Source organism: Telmatherina bonti (genome assembly GCF_933228915.1).
Source record: "Telmatherina bonti genome assembly, chromosome: 1".
NCBI lineage: Eukaryota > Metazoa > Chordata > Actinopteri > Atheriniformes > Telmatherinidae > Telmatherina > Telmatherina bonti.
The window spans coordinates 12,356,693-12,379,640 of NC_136619.1; the positions used below are offsets into that span (position 1 = coordinate 12,356,693).

General features: G+C 38.0%; 1 protein-coding gene across 1 annotated transcript in view; it reads left to right on the top strand.

Annotated features, from left to right (window-relative positions):
• The window catches only part of ntrk3b (neurotrophic tyrosine kinase, receptor, type 3b), a gene marked incomplete at both ends in the record, with an annotated part of 243,575 nt that overhangs the window by 78,661 nt on the left and 141,966 nt on the right, over positions 1-22,948 (top strand). Inside the window, 1 exon segment of the mRNA XM_079244813.1 lies at positions 17,573-17,641. Within this exon segment, the coding sequence (XP_079100939.1) occupies positions 17,573-17,641 (69 nt within the window).

The following is a 22,948-nucleotide window of genomic DNA, read 5'->3' on the forward strand; positions in this document are numbered from 1 at the left end:
CCCTCAAAACTAATATGAAGCACATTTTTATGATCAGAAACTTATTCTGTAATACTTTAAGCTAACTTTAACTTGACATGGCTGTTTTTCTTTTACATTTCTAGCACATAGCCACTCTGCATAGTTCCAGTTAGCATCATTTATCATGAAACAACTTTTTTAAGCTAGATAAATGTGTGTGTTTATGCAATGGAATGGGGTAAATTTGCACCACTAACACAACTAAACATGTAGCGAATATAGCAACATACTAAGCTGGACTTCATTGCCGCTAGTTGCAGTACTTCATCACAAAATTGTTTGTCAACTGTAACTTAAAGTATTACATAGGTAACTGTTGGGTTTCTCTTTAAGCCAGTGAGTTAAATTCCAGTCTGCACTGGGCCTATGAAACACAACATTGACAACAAGCGCATATTTAACCCCAGCAGTGGTAGTCCTAGTAATATGCGACAGACTCTGCTGGACAGTGTTTCCCTTATCAGATAATAAGTCTTTCTAGATTTGTTGTGCCAGGAAGATCTCTGGATTTGTCTTTACTCTAGCATGGCTCATAGCTAGTAACATTCTGAGGCAGTGAACACAGTGTACAACATTCTGGTAACTGATATCCGTCCTCTGTTGGCATGCACTTCACACTTCACTTCACTGCAGTTAGGTTCAGGTAACATTACTCACACACTCTCCACAGAGAGGGATAGAGAGAGAGAGAGAGAGAGAGATGCTGTCTTCCCACAGCAACTATATCATTCTCCGGCACTCAGGGTACCCACAAGGCTCAGCCTGTGATTTAAATGACGCATAATGTATCCACTTCTCTTAATATAAGCTTTTTGTTTTTGGGTGAAACATTTAAAGATGGCTGGATTCTTAACATTTGCATATATTTATGTAAACTAGAATGACATGACATTTTCTATAATGAACAATCTGGATCATGATATAGATTGCATTATTGTCATCAGTTTAAAAGGTGTACAAATAATACGTGCAAATGGCATGATGTCTCTTTCTGTTGCAGTCTCTCTGCTTTGGAATGACTGTTTGTCTTAAGGAGTGACTAAACATACATGATGAGATGATGCTTTTCTCGTTGACATTTGCACCAAGTTGCACGGACCTGCGTTTTCATGCTTACTTTCATCGTTGCCAGGGTGATTTCTTTCCAGGTGATTAAACTGATTACTAAATATAATACGTATGTTTCCCGTTTTGCCTTTTCACCAACCAATGAGAAAGTTTCACATCATTTTTAGTGAATCCAAATCACCCCCATATTACTGACGTGGCGCTGCCTTTTCTGTCAACTCCTCTGACAGTTTGGGTAAATAATGTAAGTATAGTTTCAGGCTTACCCTGCTTTCATAGCCAGTCTTTTCCCCTCTTTCCCCCCTTTTCGGGAGGTTTTCTTGGCTGTTAGTAACCACTTTATTGCCCCCAATTAGTGGACTGGAATAAGCTGAGGGACACACAGCTGACTCTGTAGATAGACTGAAATAGACTAAAAATGTCTCAATATTGACACACATTTAATTGCCAATACAAAGGTTGTTTTATTGTCCAGCTCTCATGGAAACTAAACAAAATCTTGATATAAACTGCATAAATTTTCAAAGCGCAAAGCAGGTAATTCTCATGCCATCTACACCTGAATACAGAGGATCTAAGTTAAAAGATCAGTGTGCATTTTAGCTAAAGCTCCTCTGTAAATCTGTGCATAGTAAGAACGAATGTGCTAAGAAAACAGCACTTTATCTGAGGATGGTACAACTGTAAAGCCCCATCCTCTAAACATTGCATCTGTATTTTCTTTACATAACTGGGACAGTGAGAACCTAAATGTCCTTCAGACTGGTGTTTTTTTTTTTTGAGTTGTCAAGGAGAAATGACTCTTTGCATTTGTTTTTTTTTTCTCCTCTTTCTTTTCATGAGCAGGAAGAAATGGAGACAGTCCTCATTTCTTGCTTCCGGTTGTGTAAAACAGTTGAAGCTGCTAACGCAGAGTCACTTGACACCCAGGGTCACTGTTTTCCAGCTGCCTGGACATTTTGTAAGATGTGTGCACTGAGCAGATGCTTTTACAAGACACATCAGTACCAGCATTGCCGAAGAAGCAACCTACTCCAGGAAAGCGCTGCCATCTGTGTAAACATTATGACCCTATATCATTTGTATTTGTCTTCCGCTGTCAGGCAGAGATGAGTGTTTTGTTTTTCGTGGACCTGCTTTGACTAATTTAATTCAGGCGGTGTGCATCTCAGTGTTTGCTGTAGCTGGTCTCCTGGTTTCCACAGTAACCAATACCCAGCAGTATCTTGAGATGCACGGTGAGAGGCTAAGCCACTCTGCAGCCACAGAAGGAAGGCTTTCCTTTGAAATTAATGAAAGCATCTCCATTACCATTAAGTGTTGGCAGTATGCAATGTTGGCAGTGTGTTACACCGGCTCCACACTGGCAGTACATTCCTAATGGAAGCACAAGCCACAGTGGGTGATGTATGCATTCATCATCTTCAGGGGCATTAAAGTAACAAGAGATAAAGTTTGTGCATTGATGATGTAAACAAATCATATAATGAACTGCAATCCTCACAAGCTTTGATGTTCAATTTACAAAAGCTGGAGCATTTTTCATCATGACAGACTCTAGAAAAGTGGATAATTTGTAACCTGATGCCAGATGACAATGTCTAGCTATAAATTATGGACACTGAGTATGTCCTCACTACTACAGATGATGTTACTGTTTGTGGTTCAGCATACTGCTGTCATAGAGAGTTACTGAAAACATTTACTGTAGTAGTTTACCTGATGTACCTCATGACAAAAAGTTTTCTCAACTGTTTCATGCTTTTAATCCATTATCTGTTGGATAAATTGTTCATTTATTTGTTAGCTTGTCAATGCACATTATATATACACAACACATACACCCACCATCCTTTAGATACACTGATTTAATTGCTTTTTAACACATGGCTGCATCTCAATGCATTTAGGCTGGTAGGCATGGTCAAGATGACTTGACACAGTTCAAACTGAACAGCAGAATTTGGAAGAAAAGGGGATTTATGTGACTTTGAATGTGGCGTGGTTGTTGGTGCCATTTTAAGTATTACAGAAACTACCTATCCACTGGGATTTTCACACACTGCCATCTCCAGAGTTTATAGATAATAGACCAAAAGAGAGAAAATATCCAGCAGCAGCAGGTGTCTGGCTGAAAAGTACCTTGTTGATGTCAAAGAGGAATGGTCAGACTGGTTTGACCTTAAAGAAAGACAACAATAACCAGCTGTTAAAACCAAGGTATGAAACATATCATTTTTAAATGCATGGCACGTCAGCAGCAAGATTCAGATAGTAGCATCGGGATTTGTAGTCATGGGTCATACTGGTGGTGTAATGTTTAGGAGACATTGGTTGTTGCCGACCATGTCCATCTCTTTATGCCCACAGTGGACCATTTTGTGATTGCATCTTCCAGCAGAATGATTCATCATGTCAAAAAACTCAAATCATTTCCAATTTGCAACTCTCCGATCTCAATAAAACAAAGCAGCTTTGGGATGTGGTGGAACAGGAAATTCTCTTCATAGATGCATCTCTGAGGAATGTTTCCGACACCTTGTGGAAACTATGCCACCAATTATCAAGGCAATTTTGAAGAGGGTCTGACCTGGTCCTGAACAGGTTTAATTATTGTAATTATCATGTTAGATATAATGCATTTCAGTAAGGGGCCCAGTAATTTATATGGCAGTTGTCAGTCACATTGACTATCACCGTGTTCCACTAGCAGGTGATCGCTGCAGAATTTCCAAGGTCAAGCATCTGTCCTACATACACAATAAAAATGCAATCTATTACCTGCTCCACAGTACAACCTAATCTCACGGTCGTATAATAGCTGCAGATTGCTGGTTCACACCTGAAAAAGCTCAAAATAATCGCTGACAAACTGCATAAAAAACATTTCCTTACTCATATTCCCTTTGCGATGCCTGACACACCCATCTACGTGTAGCTGTATATGTTTAATGTCTCACTTTGTGATGATATTGTTGCTTTATGTCTCAGCATTTATTGTGGTAATAATGTTCTACATCTTAACGCTTGATTTGGCATTCTTCTTCAGATGCTTAGAAGAAGAAGTATTTAGAGGTCTTAATCCATTAACCTCCATGTTAAAAAGATGAGTTTGATGCCCGTCACAATATTTTGTGTGGAAGTCTGGCTCGGCACACTGGTTTGAAAAATAAAATTCTTTCAAGCTTTTATTCCTTTCCAGTGAAAAGAGAAGGACTAGTCTCAGAGGAAGATGTTCAACACCTCTACAACTCTACAAATAATCCCTGAAAGCAGCTGAAAACAAAACTAAATTTTCCCAGTTCTTTCCTCGTGGGGAAGCGTGCTGGACTTTCAATATCTACAGTAAGAAAGAAAAAACAGAGAGTTTTGGAATAGTTTGCTCTACAACTCCTGACAGCGACACAGGAATCCCCTGCTCCACATCTAGATGATAAGCGCATTGATTGCACAAGCCCCCACTGCTCTGAAGAACGGCGTCCATTTTTTCTTGCAACTCCCTCGTCTCTGCTGGTGGTGAGGAGAAACAATCTTTGTGACAAAGACCAACCAGGGCCAGTTTTGTGCTTGGTACAAATGTTTTAATTAACTGAAGCAATTTAATCCTGTTCTCAGAACAGGGAGAGGTGAAATGGGTACTGCGGCAAGCCGTTTAATGCACCCTGGGCTGGGCTGGATGTGGGAATGCCTTGATCGATTCTCAAAAACATCTGGATTAGAAATAAAAAGACTCATAGCAAAGTGATTTATGCTGCGCTACGGGGAAATAATTAAAGTTTTCTCTCACTGATTATAATCATTTTGCTATTTTCCAGATGGGAATTACATGCTGCAAATACAACAATCATCTGGTCTGAGTCTTCGTCTGCAAAAGTGGCTGTTTTACAACACATACAAAAAAAAGAAAAGAAATACATTTGCAACATATTTACTGTAATCATAGCTCTAACTCGCTTGCTGGGGGACACAATATGAGGCGAGGAAACAGGCTGAAAATGTGTCTCGAAGTTTTCTAGGTAGAAAAACCCCTGAGTGTCTTTATTGGTGTTTTAATCAACTCCAACATTTTATTGATTTCAGCAAGAGGCATTTCATAAAGCAGAAGGCCAGAACAGGTTGGCAGTGTGTACCTTCAGCTGAACAAGCTGCAAACTTTTCTCCATGGGAACCCTGAGTCCTCGGTTTATGGCCACATAACTCCCACCTCTCTCCCTGCTGTTTGTCTGTTTTGGGCTGCATTTTGTTTGAGGCTCAGCGCATCTTTCATCTCCATAATTAACAAACTCAATAAGACTTATGGATAAAAGGTCTTAGTCTACCTGTGGCAGTGATGTCAGCCCACTGGCGTTTCTGTCTCTGTGCACGTCTCCTCAGATTGATGACATTTTTCATTAAATCACTCAGCCTAAATTAACATCTCCATCGTTATCTGGAAATATAATCTTAAACTTGGCTCAAAGGCTCCGCTCTCTTGTGTCTTGGAACATTGATTCATGTGTCCCTCCTTTGCAGTGAGGAGCTTCTATAGATGACTGCTCACAATATTGTTTTGCATTAAATACTGACATTTAATTAAGGTAAATATTCCAGATACCAATGTCCTCAACACAACATACGGGTTTAATGTCACAGGTTTCATTTATCCCTATTTAATCATCTTCCTCCTTCTTTTGCTTTCTAACCTTTTACAACAGCTAACACGTACATGGTACTTTTACAAGATTAGAATTAGCCAAACAGCATGGCCATCCAGCATCTAATGTGTTGACATAACCAACAATGCTGAAAACAGTATCCATTAAATGATTCTAAAACAGCAATATATATATATATATATATATATATATATATATATATATATATATATATATATATATATATATATATATATATATATATATATATATATATATATATATATGATAAAAGAGCACACATGCTTCAAGATGTTAAATATCATTTTAATTATGTAAAATATGACAGATAAATAAAATCTCAAATGGTGTAATTGGCATCAAATGTTTAATATAGAGTAGTTATTGTCATATGATTAACCTTATTATGATGATGATTAAAACTTTGGCGACCCCATCAGTTTCTATCAAAACTACTATTACATACATACTGTGAATGGGTTAGGGTTAGCTTCAGATTCAGATCGAATAAGTGGACTCGGTCTGCCGACAAGCGCTAATGAACCAAGTACGAGAAGCGGACAACAAAACAAAGTGCATAATGGTGGAATAATAGGTCGCACATGGAAGAATGGAATAAATAGAAACCTAGAATAGAAATCTGATCAACCCAGACCGCCAGGAGCCGATGCAGCTTGGTATTTTCTGGCCTCTGGTGGAGAGTTAAACAGGTTTTTTTAAAAGTCTTATTCGTTTGAGCAATGCAGTTTGAATGCAATTGTGGTCTGGAAAAATACTGCCCCCCCCCTAAAAAAAAAAGAACCAAGTCTCCATTCAGACCGAGACAAGAGCATTGTCCTGATGTGAATACACCCTATATTTGAGGATAGACTAAAACCATATAATTATGAATCTGCTGGGTGTTAAACTGGACAAAAAAAAGGAACCACAGATGATCTTCACTGAACTGCTGGTGTTGATAATAGCTAAGAAGTACTAATGTGTTCACACAGCTCTGAAGTTTGCACATAGCAGGGTGTAATAAAACTAGATGCAGCATTTTATCATCAGGTTGTTAATACTCATCCAAAACAGGACCCATTTTTAATGCCTGCAGATGAGCTGGTAGGACATTAGTCATATGGCAGATTATGTAACATGACGAAGAAGCTTCATTTTAGTGCAGCATAATCTTGGAGGAGAGAGGAGATTAAATGAGAGGAATTCAAGTCTAATGAATAATAAACACATGTAGGAAAAGTAGTCTAGCAGTTCACAAATCCATCTATGTGAAGTTAGATTTCCCACTAATCAATAACCAGCTACTCTGGTGTTGGTACCAGAGGCTGCTCCCAGTGTCCAGCTTCACATCAGTTTGCAGCTGCAGTCTTGCATTCAGTTAACAGTTAATCTCCAGGTGCGGCTGAACTGTCGTCTGCACTTTCAGTTACTGACATGACCTGAAAATCATTCATTCATTGTCTGACATGATGTCTCTGCAACTGAACAACATTGAACGCTGTGTTGTTGCTGACATAAAGCTGACATTATTGAATTAAATAATAAAGTTCATAAATAATAACATTTACATGAAGCTGATATTATTACGTTTCCCTTTGGGGATTAATAAAGTATTTTTTGTTTTCATATAATAACTAAGAAAAAACACAAAAATCCTTAAAATGATGACTTGGTGATATAAGAATATATTTGTTTTCATGTTTTCTGAAGGACGCAGGCCACAAAACTAAACACTGTGAGTGTGTTACTAATTATAAGCATGTGTTCATTGTGGGGTCTTTAAATAAAAAGGGGCTTTTGTGGGAACCTTACTATTTGGTGTGCATCCAAAATCATGCATGTATATACTGTATGTATATACACTGTGTTTTTATATATATATATATATATATATATATATATATATATATATATATATATATATATATATATATATATATATATATATATATATATATATATATATATATTCTAAGATTAAAAAGAATCAGCTATTTTTATACCTATTCCCAAGAGGGAACCTTGCTTACATTTGATGCAGAATTGAGGGGAATAATGTTCTCAGTGATAATGAAATGGTGGCTGTTTGAAGTCTCTCCTTCGCTGTTTTGACGCAATGAATTCCATAAGGTACCTCCAACGCTGTTTTAAGGGATTCACTCCCTCTCTTTGTATTTCTGGTGATTGAACTGCCTAAGGAGGGAGATTTTCAGCACATTCATTCTGCTCCTCTTTATCTGCATTACTATTCAAGTGCTGCCTCACCTTCAGCACATCATGAAATGTATTCACTCTTTTTCATAAATGATTTACAGTGTCTTCATGCTGGATTTGGGATCGACTGAGATGGTGTTGATAAAGCAAGATGTTTAAAGTAGAAGAAAATAACCGTCCTAAGATTACTCTTTTTTTTCCCATAGTCACAAAAATTATAAGTAAACCTGAGGAAAGATGGTGATGGAAGATTTGAGAGATTTTGTTCCACCTGTGAGTTTGCCCCTGCCGCTTTTCTTGAGGCTCTGCACTGGGGCTGCTGCTGCTGCAGTCTGCTTCCTCCAGTGTAAGAACTACACTACATGCTCTGAATGTTTAACTAAGGTGGGATATGTGAAAAGACAAACTCCATTTGCTTTCAGAAAATGACTTGATTTTTCATTACGCCCCATATTTTTATGTGAATAAATCATTACCTCATGGATTTTGGGACATTTGGGTAATTACAGCACACAAGGAATACAGAGTGAGGGAGCCATCAGCTTAGACATTGCACTTTACAAAGCGGCACGGAGCCAAAAATCATCTGTAAACTTCAAACAGAAAAAACATTTGATTCTGAGAAGCTTATGGGACCATGAGACTTCCTATCATGGTTCATAATAATTACAACACTATACTGTATACTGATGTTAAATTAAGTAGTTTTCTTTCTTCCCGAGCATCTGTGGAATTGAGCTGTTAGGCTGTAAAGTGCTTAATGAATAAATTTACTCTGTATTGTTGAGTTTTTATTGTGGTGCCACTGGATCATGGTTAATTATGAAAACAGGCAAATGGCCACCTTTCCAAGTCAACGAGGTTAAAAATAACTGACGATCTGAGTGAATTATAATTAGTAGAGAAACGCCATCAGAAAAGTAGTGAAATGAATGTGGAATAAATATTGGTAATCAGTGTGTTGTGTAAACATTTTTTCTCTTTTACATGAGTTTATCGAGTCTGGGTCAAGAGACTTTCACGCTTTGCAAAGAACCACAGCTGGTGGTGTTTCTAGTAAAAGCTTCATTCAGTGTTTCTGTTTTCTGTGTTATGTGCTGGGGGAAGCAAAGCAGTCTGTACCCTAATGTCAATAGAGTCAAACAGGTATGGGAACCCCTGGACTGTACATAAAGAGATGGACGGAGCCTCGGTGATGTCACCCATAGGTTTCTGAAGAGCTGAATTGAAGCTCGGTGGGCGGTTCCTACCGTCGTCATGTTGGCAGCGTCATGTGCCTCGTCTCACCCGGAAAATACAAATATGGGCAAAGAGGTGGAGCTGAGAGGGCAGCCGTGATCGTCATGGTGGATGATTGACATCGAGCGAACTCCGAGCTTTCTGTAGCTAAAAGCTAACCGAGCTAACCCCGAGATAACGGGCGTTAGCGGGAGCTAACCAGCTAACGGAGGTAAGCGGGCTAAAGCTAAGTCATATTGTTAATTGGCTAAAAACCGCGGTTGTTCTATGTTCTTCTTACTTAAAGCCGAAGATTGGTGCCTGTCAATCAAAAGGACACGCCCCTAAATTTGCCGAACTTCGAGATTAAATTACTTTAAAACAGGCAAGTTAGAAAAAAAATCACTCACCCCACAAGGTAAACCTGACCTATAAACCAAAAATGGATTTTTGAACCAGACTGTAAACATGTTTATTTCTGCCGTGAAGTTGGTCTTTTTAACATGGGAGTCTATGGGGATTTGCTCTGTTAGGAACCCTCTGTTTTTGTTTTTGGAGCCCCTAGCGGATGAAGGGGGAACTGCAGTTTTGTGCACTTCCACATAGGCTTCACTTTTAATCGCCGGAGGTTGCCGGTTGGAATAAACTTTTTTTTTTTTTTAAATGCGTAATGCACCCCATAAAATCAGAATTATGTGGGACGAAGAATGTATATTTTGCTGATGTGTGTATAATTTTTGAGTGAGTGGCCATAATTTCTTAATTCACCAAGGAGTTAGTGCCTTCTTCCATTTAACTTGTAATACTGAAAAATGAACCTTAACGTATGCAGATGATACACAACTTTATGTGTCTCTGTCGTCAGATGACTGCAGCCCAACAGACTAACTGTCTATTGTATGTGTATGGAACAAATAAACAAATGGATAAGAGAGAATTTTCTATCATTAAATTAAAACAAAACTTAGATTATTCTGTTTGGTACCAAAGAGAAAAGGTCAGCATTAGAAAAGAAGTCCATTAAGCCACAGCCGCAGCCACATCAAAACTGTCACCAGGGCAGTTTTTTTTTTTACCCATTCACAAACATAAACAGTATTCACAGATTTGTGTCCCAAAACGACCAAGAGCAACTCAGGCATGCGTTTCTTTCCAGGAGAATGGACTATCTTTATTGCAGATAGCTGCTATACTATGAGGGCTATGGTATATATATATATATATATATATATATATATATATATATATATATATATATATATATATATATATATATATATATATATATATATATATATATACGTATATATATATATATATATATATATATGTATATATACATATATGTATATATATACATATATATGATAAAAGAGCACACATGCTTCAAGATGTTAATTATTATTTTAATTATGTTAAATAAATATGACAGATAAATAAAATCTCAAATTGTATATATATATATATATATACCATTAATCATCTGCATAGAAATGAAAGAAGACTCATCATAACTTGTCTGAACAAGCGTTCAGACTAGAAATATTGCAAACCGGAACTCTTCATAGTTGACTAGATGTAAAGAAATCCAATAAAAAAAAATTTAAAAAAAACATTTTCACACCCTTAATACAAGGATGTCGACTTTAAATGAAATCAAAATCAATTAAAAATTCATTTTATTTCATCATCATCCTATTTTCAAATGAAAATGGAAAAATGATTAAACAGGGCTATCTTTTTTTGTTGTTATTTTGTTTTTGTTTTATTCTTTTCTATTTTTTTAAACAGCAGATGAATGACAGGGGAGAAAAGATGCATTTACACTTTTAAATGTAAGTGAAGCTTCTTACTAAGCTGACGAAAACAAAAATAGAATAGAAGGTGCAGATAAAAGCTCATTGATCCAGTAATCCTCTCACTGACGAGGCTATTGTAGCTGCAATTATTACTGTAAGGATGAAAAATTGCTGGATAAAACCTCATTGGCCGGTGTAAGTAATGCTGAAAGAATACCAAAGAGAAAAAAATATCCAGTTTTTCTAGGAATCATGAGAGCTGAGATACATACGGTGTGTAGGCTACCTCACTTTACTGCATCCTGCATATTAACATATATTCAGTACTTTTGTCGTCAGCCAGGTTGCATTCAGTGTCTTTAAGCTGCAGAGAGGAATGGATTGCTTGACAATGAGATGCATAGTTACTCTGGAGGCTGAAAAGCATGAAATGAGTCCTGTGCATTATCAGCCAGAGACACACAGAGGAACGGAGAGTCGTGAAAGCCTTTTTTATTAGCTTAACCCTTAGTTTTTCTTTGTTGAATTGACTGTTTTTGGTGATGTTCCAGCTACTGCTAGGGGTTGCAATAAGTTCAGCCATATCAAATGAGGGTAGCTGTATATATGTCAGAAACAACCCATGCTGATAAGCAGTAATGGCTTTGAAGTTTTAGGCGGGGGATTAACATAATAAATACACAAACTTGTAGCATCTTTGAAACTGAATCACAGCATGTTTCCAGGTAAACAGTCTTTTTTTTCTGAGTGTTTGAATGAATCTGAGCTTTAAATAGACCTAAAAGTTGAAGCAGCAACTGATAGAGGGAGGGCTAATGAATGTGTATTATCACAAAACATCTTTGAAATGTATGTTTCTTATGTAATACTGTAATTACCTTTCAAGTCATCTGAAACGTGTTCTGACACTAGTTTAAGACACGAGATGGCCTTGATCAAAGTACTTCCACCTTTTTATTCTTGAATGCTCCATTATTTGATGTCAGCACGCCACAGAGTGGAACCATCCCTTTTTTGAAGTTTTTATAAAGAAATACAAATTCTTTAAAGAATGACAAGTGAAATTTCAAAGCTAGACATCCTGTTTTTGAAGGTGTTTTTCTTTTTCTTTTTCATTATCAGATCACCGTCATCACCATGACTCATAATGGAAACAGCTCCAAGACATTCGTTGGGGAAGAAAATCTGTGACAAAATGCTGTAAAAAGACACAGTTAAAAGGACACAATTAGTTTGCGCTGCAGCAGAACACATTAGCGGCTCCTCCTTAGCATGACAGATGAAGACTTGATTTCCGAGACTTTGCTCGGTGGCTGTCTGGTTCTCCTCTGCATAGTCTTGAATGTCAATCCGCAGACCTCCTCCACACTCAGACACTAGCTACCAGTAATGCTGCACTAATTAGCCAACCCTCTTGAGTAGCCAAGCCCTCCCAACGGCATCCATGCCAAACAGAATTATTAAAGAAGGAGGGAGGAGGAGTCGCACCTCTTCTGCAGAGGAGCAAAACACTCAGCTTCAGTTTAGCATTCTTTTCGTCACCCTCTGGCTGGGGGAGCGAATACTGTCATCAATATTAACACCTAGATACATCCGTTAGTGTATTGAGTATATTTTTTTTTAGCCCAACCTAATGAAAATTTCATGTGAATCACATAATTACAATTTCTTATTCAAATGAGCCCTGTCTGAGCCATGGAGATGATTTGCAGCATGGTGCAGGAGCTGTTTCGTGATGCTGCTACTGTTTTGTGGTTTGGTTTGTTTGTGTGTGTTTGTCTTGGTTGACATATAAGGAAAAAGACACACCTGCTTTAAAAAAGGACACATCATTAATTCTTTGATTTAATATTCTGCTGCAACTCCCTACCCCTCACACCCCCATCCCAGCAACACTTGGCCTTCCTCACCTCCTGTCTTTTGGTATTCCACTGGATTTGATGGCTTATTTGCTGATTTGTTTATATATTTATTAATTCATTTAACCCCCCCTCCCAATCCAATTTTAGTTGACATTTCTTGTCAAGATGCGAAGGATGACCTTTGAAAACAGAACACTCCCTGCTAGAGGTGTGAGCAGGTCTTACTCTGTGCTTAGAAAACACTCCTCCTTCTCTCTGTTTACTTATCAGTATGCTAGGGTAGAACAACTGCAAAGGATTTATTGAAAGGCTCTTGTGTATTGACTTGTAGGCATTCATAAATATATGTTGTTGGCCACATAGCGGTTGTATTCATTGTAGAAAACAACATGTAATGCAAACATGCTAAAGCAAAAAAGCAAAATGCAAAAGGGGGGGGGGGGGGGGGTTTCAATAATGCAGTTTTGTTATTATGTTTTGTGTTTAAGTGTATCTGTGTGTATGTTGTTTCCTAAATTTACACTTTCATACCTAAACTGCTAGTTAGCTTTCTCTAGCATAAATGTTACAAACAGGGAACAGCTAGCAGCTCAGCTTGGTCTGTTTAACCAGCTCTACTAAAGCTTGCTAATTAGCATGCGCTAGCTGGCATTTATTTTCTAGCTTCTAGCCATCTCGCTAGTTAGACAAGCAGCGCCTGTGGTAATGTAACTAAATAAGGGCTCTAATGTGCATTTTCTCCTCATTAGCGTGTACAGCTTTGTAAACACACATCTATTGCATCTATCTTAGTTCCATGTGGGAATTCTTAAACATATACTGAGTGCTCTTACGTGTAGGCTACTCTTCTTGTGTTGATGCTGTTGTTGGTCCTTACACTTTGCTATGCCAAAGGAAAAGCAGCTGAAGTGGAAAAGAAACTGCTTTAGTGGCAAAGAGAAATAAAGTTTTAAAAACTATTGGTTGAAAAGTTTTCCTGACCCTCATCTTCCAGTTAAAGCTGACCTGTTAGCATATAGCTTACACATAGCATCACTGCTGAGGGGAACAAGCTGTTAGATGTTTAGCAATCATTTGATTTATTTAGTTTAATGAACATTTACAGGGAATATTAATAAACATGTTTTGAACTGGCCAGAAAGGGTAAGCTATTTTTCAATAGTTATACTTTGTAAGATAATACAATCTCTCTCAAAGCAACAGATATCCATGTGATATCAACATGCAGCATGTAAGAGGTGTTGAATTGTTTAAACAAATGACACATTTTCCTTGTAGAAACATAAAAACATTACCACTCACCAACATCACTGAATCTGTGGGAGCCTGAGATTGTTTCCTTGTAATGAGGGATAGTGCTGAGGGATAATGGGAGACACTGAGCTACAGTATGCCCATTGTACATGACCAAGTTAGTTCAACTTTGCCGAGATATAATGTTAAAAGGCAACATTTACAGAGATCTTGTGACTTGAAATTCAGTTTTGATTTTGATCCAGCATGACAGATGAGGCATTGCCTCAACAGACTTCCCTACATTCACAAAGAGTAGCTTTTATGGATCCGCTGGGTACACAGATGTGTCAAGCATTACTTTCCATGTACTTCTTGTTTCAGCTGCTTATTGAAACCAGTTCTTTTTAAATTGTATTTAAATGAGATACATGTGTCCTTTAAAACAACACATAAAAGTTTATAAGGGTGTAGAAATTCCTGTTATCTTTTTAACTTTTCAGTGGTTAACTGACTATTTATGGGTTAATTTTACACTCTTGTGGATTCCGATTTATGATGGTATGTGCATGTATCCTTAGAGGATTCAAGGGCATGACTGTGTTAATTGTCTTAATTGGTTCTGTCTGCAGAGGTGTGATTCCTGCAGGAGATCAACACAATTACTGCTGCACCTATTTAAAAAAAAAAAAAAAAACTCAATTGTTTTCTGTGCTGTTCATTCATTTGTGACTGATCTTGTGGTCATTATTCTGGAATGTAGCAAATTATGAGGTCAAAGTCATTTTGTAGTCAGAAACAAAAGCCTGCTGTGCTCAAATGTGGATAAAACTTTAGTGTGGCATCTTTACATGTATATTTCTAACAGGCTATTTGCATATTTGGTTATATGTGGTTTAAAGTGTGTCTATTTTAGCTTCCTATTTGGTGTGTGTCTGTTTAAGGGTGTCTGATTTGACACAAGTGTTGAGCAGGCCTGGTCTACATCATCTAATGAGCTGCTGTTTGCTTGCCCGCCTTTTCACTCTCTCCCTCTCCATCCTGTAATGTATTCAGTCTTAGCATAATATAGTCCATTTGGAAACAGAGGCTTTCTTTGTGAGGTAAAATTTCATGCTGCATCTTTACATCCTCGGTTCTCAGTTTAGCCAGTGCACTAATGCTAACATTTCAAACAATATTTGACCAATATGTCTGTAAGTTTCCATGTTGTTGGCTTCATAGCATCCTTGCTTAACTCATATTTTAAAGTTTCAGGTAATGATGCAAAGTCAGGCAGGCATATTGGGAGTGTACAGTTAGACAGGTATCACAATTTAGCCAAAAGATGACTTTGACAGTAATATGAGGCTAAATACATGTGCCTTCCAAACAAAGTATATTTCTTTTTTATGATGATCAGATGTCTTTCTGTCTGTGGATTTGCACATGGATGTGTGATTTGATGTGTGATATCACAGGGAATAAGTTAGACTTGCAACATCCTTGGCTCTCTGTTGCTATAGCGACATGTCTGGTTATACATCTAATAGGGTTCCCATTCAAATGAACCTGACACTGGGCTCTGTGTGTGGGTCTGTGTGGGAGAAAGAAACAACAAGTTTCACCATGTACATAACTTAAAACTTCCACATTTAGATGTTCTTAAAATATTAAAAAATAATAATAATGATACTGCTGAATTGACACCTAACTTGATTTTAAACGGCTGCATTGCAATTTGTTTCCTAAAAATCTATAAGAACAATTTACTTCTAAGAGTAATGTGGCTGGATGAATCACACAAGGCTGGTTGTTTGAAATAATAACATGCAGTATGTCAGTCGCTGAGGTATCACTAAAGTTGTCCAAACATGCATTGAGTGTGTCTCATGATGGAGTAGAGTAGTCAGACACTGAATATACTCATAAAGGTTTCATGTTGGACAATGTTTTGTGACATAAATGTTGTGTTAAGGCTTTCACAGAGATGCTGTATTATAAATGAAATGTATGCACATATGCCTGATTCACTGTTCCGGTCATTTTGCCTCCAAGTCTCTGGATATTTGTTATTGAATTCCGTGGCTTCGTGAGCCAGAGGGGATCCTTTTATTGAGTCTGCTAAGCCCTGAAGCTCCACACAGCCAGACCTATTCCTTTTTCTTTGTCGCTTGCACTTTGCATTATTTCCAGGCTTATGCATTCAGGTAGCAATTAATTTCTTTGATTTATTATTCATTTTTGACTAAGATTTAATGGATTTAGACCATTTCTAGAAATGCAGCCATTTTAGAAAATATCCTAACATGTAATTATGTAAAAACATGGTTTTAGATATTTTATAAGTTTATAAAAAAAAAATTAAAAAAAGAAGAAAAAAACTATGCACTATGCCAGGCATGCACTATGCCAGTAGACTTGAGATATGCACAGTTATAATGTGATTTTTTTCTTTTAAAACACATAAACCTTCCTACATTATTAGGTTGTATATGTTCATTTCTATTTATTCTCAGTTTCTATGAATATGTCAACAGTTTTGTAAGAGTTTGCCATGAGCAAACTGAGTAGTTTTGACAGTGAATGAGTAGCTCAAAATTAAAATATTTCATCCAGATTTGGAAATCCTGTTTGTTTTTTGTTTTTTGTATCCAGGATCTGGTTATCTGTTTTACTATTATGCCAGTTTTTCAAAGCAATATTAGATTTGATAAGCCTGAACCAAATTCACAGTTTTCAAGAACAACCAAATTGGGATTACCAACAATGTGGGTTACCAGCGATGTAAACGACAACAGTAGTTAATATGGCGTCACTTTATGTGTTTTTCATTGTGAGGCAAAATACAAAAATTATAAACATTCACTTTTATTTATAATTTTATGGCCTCTCATCTGAGTCTGTTTGTAGTCTTGGGTTTCTGCCCCACCAGCTCTGCATGAAGTCATTAGCCTAAATGCTAAATGTTGCTTTAATGCTTTAAACAGTGAATGCATGAAGACTATTTAAAAACTAAGAAAGAAAGTGCCATTTCTGGCTTCTCATATGAGAATAGATGATGTTTCACTGTAGCACCAAAGTGATACAGGCAAACCTCTAACTCCTCTAGAATGCTCCATCCAAAGCCCAGACCGTCCGAGTCAGATCAGCTTTGGAAAACCAGAAAATGACACATCTCTTCATTAAATTGTAAGATTATCCGAGTGTTGTGGTCTGATAGAGGCTTCAAAATTGAAACTTTAAGATGTTTTCTACTGAGCAGAGAAGGTGTGAATACTCAGTGTATGAGAGATTCTTGTTTGCGATGCTTTAACTTGTGTAAAAATAGCTGAAAGAATGACAAGGAATCACACAGAAGATTCCAGAAACAAACAAAAAAGTTATTTGTAATTGAAAATGATCCCACAGACAACGTCGATTCTAGTTTTTAGTGTGAAAAATACAGAAAAAAAAGTGATTAAGAATGATTCATATCTAATTTTTAAATGTAATAGTCTTCTTTCTTTGTTCCCTTCCACAGAAACTTGTCGAAGAATCCTCTCACCACGCTGTCATGGCAGCTCTTCAAGCACCTCCAACTCTCTGAGCTGTAAGTCTCATCTAATCTGTCTTGCTGACTTTTGTTTGGATTTTATTACAGCGCTTCATCATGGCAGTCTGCGCGCAACCAGCCTCGATACAAACTGTTGTCGCTGCATATCATTACGAATCCTGTCTGCGTTGTACAAATTCTCCAATTTGTCTGAGCACACGTGAAAAGAGCAAATCCATAGGCTGCACGGTGACTCTGGGATATTTTAGGTCATTTGTTGGTTTATTAAATGCGCTCAAAGAAAATGTAATGGATTGGAAGAAGGAGGCAGTCTGACCCCATTTCTTGTTTGTTATGAATATTTTAGTGATCACTGTGTTTATGAAATGAGATTGCTCTGACACCACCGGGGAGAACATTGCAATGTCGACCTGCTTGTAATTTACACATCATTACACCTGTCAGTACTGTCCATCATTTGAACCTTGGCTGTGCTCTGAACACCGCTGCTGCTCATATGAGCCTCCTGGTACATAAAACTGAGGTATAGCAGGATGTGATACAAGACTATTTCAGGCAGACCTCCTTATTGTGCTATTTTCAGAGGTAGAAGCGGGGCAGGTCCTTAGAGAGCACGGCACAATGCTGATCCGGGTAGACCTGCAGCTACACTTCAAGCGGTAGAACACAGGGGAAGCCCCGCTCACGTGCATGCCATCGTTTCACATTTAATCCGTGAGCTTAAATCTTCTTTGCACTCACCAGACAAATCATTAATAAAGGAGGCCTTTTGTTGGTTCTGTGCTGAATGCAGCTTACACCAGACCCCAACGCTGCAGCTAAACAAGCGCTGCCTCGCTGTGGGCCGTCATCAGAGGTAGACGGGTCTCTGGATACCTCACGGCGCCTGTAGTTGGGCTGCAAATCTCATTCTTCACTGGAACGTAGGAGTTCTGTACTTTTCTTACCAGCTAACCAACTGTGACACGACAAAAGTTCGATGCTTTGTCTCTCCTTTAGTCTCACAAGGTTTGAACTTTGCAAAACTCCATTTTTACATCTTAAATAATGTACGATGTGTGTTCAAGGAATTTCCAAGGTTGAATCTTTTTCTTTTAGTAAAATTCTGTGAGGTACTTAAGAGACGTTGGTGTCCTACTGTCACTACACAGAAGTCAGTGCACTCTTTAGAGTCAGTTTAGACTAGAGGCTTAGAAGAGCGCTTTTGCCATCACAAATAATTGGTGGATTTTCGTTTGCCTAGCCACTGTTCCCATTATGAAGGATCTTCAAACAGGAAGCATTGAGAACTTTACAAACAAAAACTAACAGACATTTGGTATTGTTACTGTAAGCAACTGTTATTTTTTGGCATCTTTTCGACTCTGTAAAAGTTGTAAAAAAATCTCAGTAAAATATAGAATATTTCAAAGGACTCCAAGGTGTACTGTCACCACTGACACCTTTGACAGCCTCTGGTCAGTTATCTTATATTCCTGGGATTTTGCATCCTTTGTATCCTTGAAGAACGATGTCATGTTGTCTGTTTAACAGCGATATTGCAGCTTTTCGGCATATTTTATGGAAAGAATAGCCTGACGGTCAATGCTGAAAATCCCATGGCGTTACCTTTAGCAACCTTTTGTTTCATCTGGCAAAAAGACCTGGATGTGACAAAGTTTAATGACTTTCCTAGATATTTCCACCTGCCTTCAAAAAGATCTCTGGATCCAGACGGTTATCTGGATCACCCCCAGAATCTACTTTTTCCTTATTCTATTTTGGAAATCGCTCATAAAATTTGATCCAAGCTTAACTTTTGAAGTTAAGTCTCTAACAGACAGACAAACGGATCAGCGCCACTGAAAACATACAGAAATACATTTGTTGGCTTGTCTTCCCATCAGGAATCTGATTCTCCAAACTCACCTTTGACTGCAAGAAAGATGCTGACTACTTTTAAACACTTCAAACAAACAAAACATCCTTTTTAAAGTGGACGTTACAGTCAGTGTGCAGCAAAAAATGCACATGAAAAGTGTCACTCAAATTTTAAACCACCTCAGATTTAAGCTCTTGCTTAAATTTTTGTTTCTTTCAAATGTGCATTTATTTTTCAGCACCTTCATGAAACTGTTTTTTTTATTTATTTTCTATTTTCAACCTTCAAAGCATGATATTCTACACAGTTCCTCGAGAGAACTGGACAAGGGTTTTTAAGTAAACATATTTAATATTTAGCATTACGTTGAACTGATCTTTATAATTTGCCTGATTTATCTTATTTAAAGATAAGTAAGCAAAAGACTTTTAGAGGAAGATAAAACCAGCTGAAAGTGCAGTTTTAGAAGATATGTATTACTACTTCATCAGTTATCTAATGTAAAGGCAAAGCAAATGGCCAGTTATACCCTGTAAGGCCCACCCACCTGAATATTTTAGGCTGAACTGGTTGATCAGCAGAGTATCTTGTAACAACACCTGCCAAAAGGAATCTCGGTTTCCTCTGTTCTTATCATAACAGAAACATGAATTGTTTCTGTAGACGTCCAAACTGAAGGGATACTGAAATTGTGGCATAAAAACAAGATTAAAAGGCCTTTATTATTCCACGTGAAGTATGTGAGGAAAGCAGGTTTATGGCATCTTGCAACCTTTCCCATTTAAGACCACGGCGTAATTCATCAGCTGTTAAAATGACCATCTTCATCATGTGCAACAAGCTGATATAGCAACCAAGCTCCGAGTCTTCTTCAACCAAATCTCTCTTCAGGCTCACAGGGCTTGATTTCCTCAGATGTGCAATCCTATTTCTTTTTAGGCAACCATTTCAGACGCGTACGAATGGCTTCTTTGTTGTCCTACATGAAAAGCAGGGCCAGGGTGATGCCCGCGTTTCCTCCTGAATGCTGATGAGGGGTGAGGGTTTATGTCTATTCCATTTGGTGTGTTTGGTTAAGAGGTGCCAGTCGGAGTGGCGTGGCGGCACAGACGTGGGCCGGGGTATTATGCAAGAAGGAAACCATGTGGAATCAGGCTTCGCTAATGGGAAATGAGTCACTCTGTCATGGCCAGAAAGTGCAACGTGGCCCTGACATCATTATTCTCTTCACCGTGTCAGCATACACACCTAGCGCCATATTAGCTTGGAAAGTGCCAATCATGCCAAATAAAGCATGTACACCGGACAGCTACTGCCTTTTTTCTTTTTTTATTGGAATAATACACAACGTAGCATCAATGATAAGTGGCCCCCCATGCTGCTCAGTCACGCAGATATTATGTAAATAGAAGATCAAACCAGCTGAAATAATTTCCGTATTATGTGACGAAAGGAGAGCGCCGCCCTTTGCCACAACGGTGACGCTAACCCCTGTTATCTCAGGCACTCGAGGCAATTTTATTGTAATTCAGATTTTTTCTTCTTTTTACAATGGAAGATAACCAATTTCAAAGCTGGAATACATGGCTGACAGTCATCTGCAATGAAAATGAAATGGATTTTTTTTAAGCCTGGAATTACAGCGTGTGTCCCTAATTGAGCTTTAAAGAACAACGTCCTTATTGATTAATATACTGCGTTTCATTAAGGGCTAACGCAGGGTTCTTTCCAATTAGCTTTACAGACTTTTGTGACTAAACATTGATTGAAAATTGGAGCAGAAAGTTTTGTTCACGCTGTGGCAGATACCAATTATACTTAAAACAAAGCAGGTAATTCATCCAGTTCAAAGATGCCAACCAGAAAGGTAAAAAAAAAACCAACAGAACGCCGCATTGATGCTCAGCTGAAATCACCATTAAACATCACACAGTTTCATCAAAGCAGCAATAATTGGTTGAGTTTGGAATAGAACAAAGCTGTTCTTGGCTTAAAGTCTTGCTTTAAACATAATTAACTGACTGTAAGAAGATGTTTCACTCAATTAAAAGTAGTGTACAGCAGTTTCAGAACAGCCTGTTAACACGGAGGCTTGTGTTACGGACTCATTACGCCGTTTCAGGCCTAGCCACGGTTTGGAGCTCCAAAATTTAAGAGCCTAGCGGAGAAAGTTGATATTTCATCATATAGGTCAAGCAAGTCACCTCAGGTCTGTTATCAGGGAGTATTTTTCAGTCTGTGCGGTTTGCAGCAACACATCAGCAGCTTTGTTTTGCAGGTTGGCTTCACAGATATTTTGCAGGGCCTGCAATATCTTTATATCACAAACAATAGCAAAACTATCAGGGGGAATCTCAATAATCTCAAGTCTTTTGTGGCTCCTGTGAAAGGCTCCAACATCACATTGAAGCTTTATAATGGACGTCTGCTGTGTGCTGCCTCTGAATGAGACAGATAATCGGCTCTACCTCTTTGTCTGCTGCCCTTTAGCTGAAGAACCGCCGCCACTGCGGCGTGGTGCACAGCCCGGCCAGGCAAAAGCCACACAACGCCAGCGGGGTGAAGGGGGCGGGCTAAATGCAAGATTTGCCTCTGCAGCGTCCAGGCCCGATATGCTCGGAGATTATTGTCAAGCAGGCTCCGCAGCAGCGAGCCAGTTTCCGCTCCTTCTGTCTGGTCCACGAAAAGAGGAAAATATTCCTCCTCTTCAGCAACCGACATGATCTGCCTGAAGCAACGTACATCCTCAATCCCTTTTATTCTGTTAGCGCCTCTTTAATCCGGCTCTCAGCAGCAAATGCAAAGTCAAACATTTCCGTCTCTCCCTGCAAAAATGGGTTTTTCTGTGTGATGTATGAATGGATCAAAGCGGTAACCTGCTGACATGAATGAATTAATAATCTGATAAAACCATATTAGAAGATGACCTTCAACCAAGTAGACTTATGGTCATGTGTCACTGATCGCTAATCTGTAACAGAGCTCTGTTAGGATATTCATTTTAGTCCCAATTCCTTATTTTGGTATTTAAATCCAATAAATTAGGATAAAAACATCTGAAGAAAACCTTCTGCAACATGAAAGAAAAGCATTTGCTTGTTACATTAAAGAGCTAACCTGACTTTTTAACATTTTCCATTTTATATCACATAATTTAATTTGATCAAAATCTACTTTTGTTCCATTTTGAAGAAAAAAACCATTAAATCCAAAGTTTCAGGTGAAATCATTCAAGTTGTAACCTGACATTTACATAAATCTTATTAGCTGTGAAGTACTGCAGGTTGCTGTTTAGTGGGGTCACGTGTCCATCAACTAATTGTAAATAAGATTCATGGCGATGATTCGTCGCTTAAACAGTTGATTTAGAAAAAAAACACACTAAAACTAAATACTTTTTTCACCCAATCAGGTGAGCTGGAAGATGCACAAAAATATTGCGCTTTTAAATCTTAAATAACTCTATGATACATATTTCATTT